Here is an 8,346-nt window from a genome sequence, read left to right on the forward strand (position 1 = left end):
GCCGTTGGTATTCGCTGCCTCTGTGTATTGTAGCTCATGGCCGTGTGTATCAAAGCACTAATGCTGCAGTGGGTTTAAAACACACTGATTCCCTGCTGCTTTGCTGCTGCCACGGTTGCTGTTTTATCACCTTCAATTCCAGTGTAGGACGGGGGAGTGTTTTGGGGTGGAAACTATCACTTGCTTCCTATGTGGTGCCTTTATGGGATAAACCTCAATCGTGTCAGAGCCCTTCAGATGCTCTTAAAAGCAAATCCAAATAAAACAGCACTGTGGCTCAGAAGAAGCTATATTTCCCCTTTTACCCTCCTCCCTCCCAAACGTTGTCCCTGTCCAGCAGATGTTTCCCAATCACAGTCAGATCAGACTTCTTTTTTGTGGGGCATCTTGAGAATGGCTTCAGTGCAGCTAAAGGTCTGAACGATTTTGCAATCCGTTGCCATTTCTTTAGCAGCCCGTGCAGCTCAGCTGTGGAAATCAGCATTGTTGCACTGTTCATCTAGAAGATGGAGTCCAGGCACGTGGAGCCGTGGCAGTCAACAGAAAACTGTTTCCGTGCAAAGGCTGGGTGGGGTAGCTGCATGCTGCCACTTTCCCAGTTGCAATCAGATCAGACTTGCTCAATTTTCTTTTTTTTTTTCCTACTGTCTGTCAGCTCTATAAATTATGCTGACCTGAAAACTGAGCTTCATTCTTTTTACTTCTGTCAAGATAAAACTCCAGTACTAAGACTTTTCAGCAGCTGGCAGTGATTGAAAGAGACAACATGCACACACCTCTAGAGATGCATCGGTTGCAGTGTTATGGTGGGGGGGAACCCTTTGCAAAGGATCGAGGCAATTTGCAAATGTTTTAAGCATGATGCAGCCACTAGCAGTAAGTGTTGTGCATCAAGAGAAGGTGTTAGAGATCGTTAAAAGACATTTAACCATTTGTTACAACATCTACCAACCACTTCAAAACTGGTAATAGGAATCATAATAGGAAGTGTGACTCTGCGTAATAGGAAGTGGTGGCCTCTGCGGTGCTCTCGGCCGTGCAAACATCTGATGCCAGTTATGCAAATGGATGTAGCTGCACAAAGCAGGCGCTGAATGAGAACAGCACGTTGTGCAGCGTTGTTCATGTACCGCCTGTCGCCTGTCCTTGGGAAGGAAGGTGTTTCATGGGTAAAGCACTGGGCTGGGTCTCGGGAGATCTGGGCTGACCTTTTGCACCTGTTACAGATTTCCTGCGTGCCCCCGGGCAGTGTTTCTGTGATTTAGGCGCCCACCTGCAAAGCAGGGCTGCCAGATCCTTCTTCCTGGGAGGATGTGTGGATTAGCCTATTGTTGCTCATCATGGACGCTAAGGAAAGGGGGCTGGACAGAGCACGCTTTGCTGCGGTTCGTTGCTTTCGGTGCCTATCCTATCCCACGTGCTTTTACCCATCTGTATGCATCTGCTGATGGAAGCACTGGCTCTGGGATGTTTTTCAGCCGTGAGCTAAAACCCACCATTTGTTTTGCAGTTCGAGAGATGATTCTTCACCCCTACGAGACGCAGTCGGACAGTTTCTATTTTGTAGACAACAAGCTGGTGATGCACAACAAGGCGGATTATTCGTACAGTGGAGGACCGTGAGCGTGCGGTGGGGAGCAGAGCTGCGCTGGCCTTCCCTTTCCTGTAGAAATCGTCAGGGATTCCAACACCTTCCTCCAGGTCGCCAAGCAAGGATTCAGGAACCAAGGATGCTTTGCTATAGTAGGAGTTTCAGGACTAAATTTGCTGAAGTCTTTCCTCTTCTCTGAGCTTTGAAGCAGAACCCGGTTCTTCAACGACTCTCCATTCAGTGTGACAGCAGTGAGTGATCCCTGGTCACCAGTGTCTGGGGCTCTGGGTTGCTCCGAGTGACGATGGCCCTATGGCACGTAGTTGATCCCAGTCTGCGAGTTCCTTGCCAAGACTCTGCAGATCCACGGCCTCATTGTTAAGCCTCTCTTAGCACGTGATTGCTCTCGCTAGGAATGCAGCGTGGGGGAGCCCGTGAAGGGGCAGGAGTCTAACGCAAATGCCGAGACGCACGTCGCTGTCTGATGCTGTTCAGGAATTCCCCAAGGGGTGCAGTCGTACGGCCAGTTGCATTTGCATGTCCAGCTAGAGATGTCTTGCTGTCATCCCGGGAAAGAAACCGTACCTGTGACATTAGAAAGGCCATCTCTACATACATAGTTCAGCAAATGTTCCCCCTCTGTCTGAGGGACGTGTCCTGTTAGATAGATAGCTTCAAAACAAGAGAACTCACATTGGAGGATAGCGATTCAATGAAAGGCTCTTTTTTTTAAACCAAATACTGCCCTATTCTTCTGCTTCTGTTAGAAGCCTGGCGTTGTCCTTTCATTTCAGCTCCGGCGTTCACTTTGCAGAGTAACCGGGTTAAGAAGTTGATGCTTTTTAGTCCTGTTTAGCTTTACCAGGCAGCTGATACTGAGCCAGTCCCTGGGCTAGGCTTTTCCTGCCCACATCAAACTCCTTCCTTCTCTGGCGAATACAGCGGTAGGCACAGCTGTATGGGTCGTCAGGAAAGAGGTTTTATTTCTCCAGGGTCATTGGAGTGAGTGTACTCTCCAGTTTCCTTGTTGTGTATAAACGTAAAGGAGTTTGTGATCCCGTGTGCTTTCCTCTTTCTGCAAAAAAGAAAAAAAAGAAAAGAATAAAAAATCCTTTGCACCAGACCTGATCCATCCCATAGAGACGACGAGTTGCACAACATGGGGCTGTGGTGGCTGCACTGTAGCTAGCACTGTATCTTCACTGCTGGTGCCCCGTAAGGAATTGAAGAATCATTTTGCACAGCTTTATTACACGGCCTTTTGGAGAAGGGGGGCAGGGAGTTGCAAACCTCAAACAATACCCTAGAATAGCTGAAAATCACTGAAAGTGTCACGTGGAAAGGTGTTCTTGTCCTTTGCTTCGGCCCTTTTGTCTGCTACTGACTTGTGGTCACGAAACCCTTACTCAGAAGCTCAGTTCTCTGGTGTCAGAAAAATGCAGCTGAAGCTTGTAGATATTTCTTGTAACTACTTGGTGTCTCCACGTCTGTGAGTTCAACAGAAGGCCCCGCTAGCCTGAGACGGGTGTGATTGTCCTCATTTCTATAAAAGTCTGTTTCCTGTTGTGAATTAACACCTTTCCCATCACAGCCTAATTCAAACAGGAAAACTAGAGGCCCTTCCCAGTGCCGTGCGAACAGGGAGGCTTTGTCTGAGCTGAGGGTGCTGTCTCGGGGCCGGTGATGAGATTAAGTGTCGTTGTTTGTCCTTGGCTGGTTTGTTTTTCACTTTTGACAAATAATCCTGTTTTTTAAGGATATTGTAGCAGGTTAGGATACAGCACAGCATTTTTTTTTATTATTATTAAAAAGCTTAACTGTAGGCCAAAGTGGTTTAAGAAACTACTACCTTGCAGGATGAGGCCCATAGTTACTGCAAGCTTTTGTCTCTACTTTGTCTAGCCATAAAATCAGCTGGCGTCCGCTTATGATGGTTTCAAGGAGCTTTCCTAGTTATTTTTGTAATGTTCTAGTGATTATTAGTCGATCATTTGGTAGCACAGTGATTCATCGCAAGGTGAAAACCAGTTTACAAAAAGTCTCTTGAACAGGTTAAAATCTTTCTTTTGCATCAAGACTGTTAGACTATGTCACGCCGAGAAGTTTCCAAAACTCCTGGAAATACTGAAGACTTTAATGTAGCTCTTGAAATATTAATACGTAAGGAAATATGTTAATTGATCCGGAGGCAGTGGAGAATATAGTCGGCATCAGTCGACAGTACTTTCCAGTGTATTAATATCTTCCGCCCCCCCCGCTGTTGTCATTAACCTCTTCTGCGCTTGATCAATATAGCAGGGGCACGCGGCAAGTCTGCCTGCCTGGCGCTGCCAGACACCTACATTTCCAGCAGCAGGGAGTTAAAATGTCACCATCTCTGCCCACGTTGCAAAAGTGAGAGTTATGCCATTTTTGTGCAGTTGTCTCAAGGGAGGGGCTGTCAGCAAGGATCCTCTTTGAATATGAGCGCTGCAACAAGGCAATGTGGGGGGGGACCCCATTGAAGTCCTTAGCCCCCTGCTCCTTATGGTTATTTGTCAACCTTATTTTTTTTTGGCTAGTTTCAAAAATGCCCCCCGCCCATGCTTCCCGCCCCCTTCACCTATGTCCTGTAAAAGCGGAAGTGACTTAGTACGGTAGTTTGTGAGCGTGTCTGCCTTCATCACGTTGTCAGAACAAGACCTGGAGAACAGGTCCCCTCTTTCCAGCAAGGTGCAGAATGGATTTCTTCGTGCAGTGCATCGTATTGCAAGGGGGGAGTTAAGCATAAAGGAGAATGAAATATTAATGATAGGATTCAGGGACTATTTGAGTAAACTGTGATTATGACCTATATTCAGGGGATCATGTTTTCAAGCTAGCAAACCATCAGAATGTGATCTGTATAGAAACATTTAATAGCCAGTTTGCCCAGCCCTATACACCAAAATGCTGTAAACCTTTATACAGACTGGGGGCGGGGGGTTTCTCAGCCACTTAATGGAGTAAATTATTGAATTTATTCTACTATCTTTTCGCTTTGGTTTTTGGTTTTGGTTTTTTTTATATTTTTTCCCAAAAAAAAGAAGAAAAAAAGAGCCTCCACTGCTGACATAACAAGAAAGCCTGATGCTTTACGAACTCTAAACCAGCATGTAGGAGTGTAAGAGAGAGCATTTTCCATTCCCTTGTAGTGTTGTTTTAACTGGTTAAAACTCATATTTACTGAGAGCTGTAGACTGTTAAAAGCTTTTAAAATAATCTAAGCTTAGTACAGAAGTAAATGGCCTTGGACGCCGAGCATGTTCCACTTCTCTTTCTGCTGCTCACACAGAAAAATAGTGCATAATATTGAAACAAAGAGCGCACAGCAAGGAAATGCGCACTAAAACCCCAGAGGATTTTATATCATAGTTTTAGTGCCCTTTATTGAAAAAGACTTTGGTTTATCATTTGTATGGTCCCTAGAAAGTTCTTTGTTAGTCTCCTGCTGACTAGTATCCCAGATTCAAATATTAGTCCATACCGGGTTTGCGCTGGCATTGTGAACCCCAGCTTTCCAGGTGGATGGTGCGTTCAGCTCTGCTCCCAGCAGTCACCAGATAGTGATACTACACCTTAAAATAGTGTCATTAATGACCCTCCTGTCCTTTCCCCAGTGCCCGCGTTTGACTTTCAAAACAAGTTGCATAGCCACTGTATCGGGAAGTTAATGCTATCTCAGATTCAGCTTTCCAACAGCATAAATTATCTAAATCTATTGATTTCTGGTGAACATGGGCTGTTAAAAGTCAAATGAAAGAAAATCAAAGCAAGATAAATCAGTAACAATTGTATTCAAGATGACCTTCTTTTAGTGATTCTCTTACTTATTTTTAACATATTAACTTTGCAAAACTTTTTGGTTCTTTCCTGGAGCATGACTTAATGTTCTGTCCACTGTGGTTGTCTTAAGTGAAGTTTTGGACTCTGAATCCCTGCTGTTGCTCATAATGAAATACCTCTTTGAATGAGGAAGCGCAAATTATGACTCTGTGATATCGTTCTGACCAGACAAGGCAATTGGCTCTCTCTTTTCTAAGTCTTTCAGTTTAAGTTCCTTGGAACTATGTTTTTTTAAAGTTAATTCAAGCAACAGGGCAAATATTTAACCCTCTACTGTATGGTCCCATGTTTCATAACCTATGGACTACAAAACAGAATAAGTCCTTTTGACACGGAAGTGCTTCTAAGCTCCGACCTTGGATCAGCGACCTAAGAGAAGAACCTTCCTGTCGATGAGTCCTCTATTCGGCAAGCGAAAGGGTTTGTGCATCAGCTGAATATTCCATTATCACTGGCTCAGAAGGACTTGGAGCCTTTTTTAAATGTTGGAAATCTCCTCCTGTCAGGTTCAAAAACAAGGTCACAATCTCTCTTTCCCAGGAGCACATCACTAGCGGGGTTGGCTTCTCTATCAGACCTTTGGGCCACATGTTTTTGCCACTCCTGTATAAGTGTTTTAGATAGCTATAACCTAGAGGAGTGGGCTACAAGTCCCAAAATACAATTCTTCATTGCGATGCAAACTGTATATTTACGTGGATACTGCCTGGATATTAGCTGCATACTGGAACTTAACCGTGGTGTACTGAGCTGTGATACAATTCCAGTTTTTATGAATTGGATGTAGCCCCTGACCACTTTCCAGAGTCCAATGCAGCCTTTGGTTGAGTAAACTTAGACCCCTTGCACTGTTACAAAAATCGACTGGGGTGTGTGGTTGGGTTTCTATTAAACTAGTCTTTAAATTAACCATTGGGGCTGGGAATTGGCTTAGCTGAACAACACTTACTTAGCTACAATAACACCACTGGTAGTAGATGTCATGCCTCATACATATTGCAGTACTGACCCTGCAAAAACTAAGGTGTCAGATGGTTTCAGTCCACCAGGTCTGACTGCTAGCCGGATTCCTGGCACTGGTGCTAGCCTTGGAGGAAGTGGGATGGATGCGACCTCGTAACTGCCCGACGGGTGTCAGTAAAGCGGGGCTCAGAACTGTTAACTTGGGTTAGGGACTCTAAGGTCCTGATAGCTTTAAGGTATTCTTTGTTACGTGAAGAAAAGATTGCAATCGCTTGTAGCGTCTTTGTGTCTCAAACGCACGTACTGGTCAAGTTCGCACAACTGTTTTCATGTTCCTTGGATTCCTACTGAAGCTTCTCTGATAACTCCCTACACATCCCTAAACATGCAATACTTGGGGGACGTGAAGTGATAAGCTGTGCATGGGACACTGCCTGGGTTGTCTTGGGGTCGCAGCACAGTCTCTGAGCAGGTGAGCTTGCGTGTGTTCATCTATCCATTCGCCTGAGTTAGTGAACTGCCTCCCTAGAATCACTGTGCTAACGCCTACTGTGATGTCTGCTTTTACCTTAATGCTACACCGAGGATACCTGTCTGAATGTGACAGTCTGACTTCTTTTGCATAGAATTACCTTGGATTGTCTGTATTAAAAATATGTATTTATAAAATTAAAAAAAAAATCTATTTTTGGTGGAAGGAAACTAGGAATCTAAGCATATTTCCAGGGGGATGATATTAGTAACATTTTTATCAAATTCATTTTATAAATCTTTGTATCTTGTAGTGACTGGACCCACTTTTCGTTAGTGCATTCAGTGCAGCAGGCTTAGTAACAACGCAAAGCATTGTCATGCAGGAGACCTGGGATTTGGGGGAATTAGGATCTTTTTTTTCTTTCTTTCTGGGCCAGAAAACTGAGCAAGGTGCTGGAGAAACAGAGCCCTTGGCAGGCAGTTTCTAGTTTGCTTTACTTGTTTGTAGATGCTAAAGTAGGGAGCACAAAGACTGAGTGTGCAGGAGAAAGCAAATTAGATGGGCTTAGTGTCTCCCTACACGGGTAGGGCAGGGACTATGCAAAACCAGTACATGCAGTCAGTACAAAGTGAGGTCACTTGCTTCCAGCTCGCTAATATTGCCAGTCAAGTCCTATGAATCCCCAGGCTAAAGAATATGCTCAAACATTTCCATTATTTTGGACAAGGGTTTAAAAATGTGTAACTTCCAGTAGCAAGTGTTTCTCCTCCTGTAACACATTGCAAAATGTAAATAAAGAAATAAAAGTAAATTATTGATCCTATAATGGTGGTGCCTTTTTGTACTTTGAATGTTGGTCTGTTTTATGGTTTTAATGCATTTTAGTATGGGGATGGTTTTATACCAACATGTTTATTAGGAACATCTTAATAAAAAATGAGCAGTTTTGGTTTGGCTCTGTGGAAGGGCACAGCAGTACCCAAAAGCTGGCTTATGTTCCTCCCAGCTATACAGTGAGTCTCGTAACAGACAGCACCCCCAGAAATCCTTGCTCTTCTCTTTAAGTATGAAGGAATATTTGGTGGATATCACGGGGGACTGATGAAACATGAAATAAAATATGGTAAGCGAATACAAGGTAATTTTCAGAAACCAGCGACCTGGGAAATGATCAGACTTCAGACAGGTGGGTGTATTTTGACATAGGAGAAATGACTATCAGTGCTGGAAACTTCCCCTTGCCTTTTAGCAGGCCACACTCTTGCACAATCTGCAGCTCTTACTGCGGAGAACGAAGGCCTGGATTAGCACGCGGTTGCTATTGCCGGTGCTGCGTGGGTGGTCCGAGTGGCCTCAATTCTTCGCATTTCTGGTCTTGATAACAGTGTTATTGGGAATAGTTCACCGTGCTGCTCACGGGGCTAGATCTACCTCTAGATGGTATGTGGGGGTA

At 44.5% G+C, this 8,346-nt stretch overlaps 1 protein-coding gene across 1 annotated transcript in view; it reads left to right on the forward strand.

Annotated features, from left to right (window-relative positions):
* Positions 1–7,719, forward strand: part of UNC119 (unc-119 lipid binding chaperone) — a 16,876-nt gene extending 9,157 nt beyond the window's left edge. Inside the window, exon 4 of the mRNA XM_019511264.1 lies at positions 1,511–7,719. Within this exon, the coding sequence (XP_019366809.1) occupies positions 1,511–1,623 (113 nt within the window). The 3' untranslated portion in view covers positions 1,624–7,719. The remainder of the gene's footprint in view (positions 1–1,510) is intronic.
* The last annotated feature ends 627 nt before the right edge of the window (positions 7,720–8,346 follow it).

Source organism: Gavialis gangeticus, unplaced genomic scaffold (assembly GCF_001723915.1).
Source record: "Gavialis gangeticus isolate Ggan-Ray unplaced genomic scaffold, GavGan_comp1, whole genome shotgun sequence".
In the NCBI taxonomy this organism is placed as follows: domain Eukaryota; kingdom Metazoa; phylum Chordata; order Crocodylia; family Gavialidae; genus Gavialis; species Gavialis gangeticus.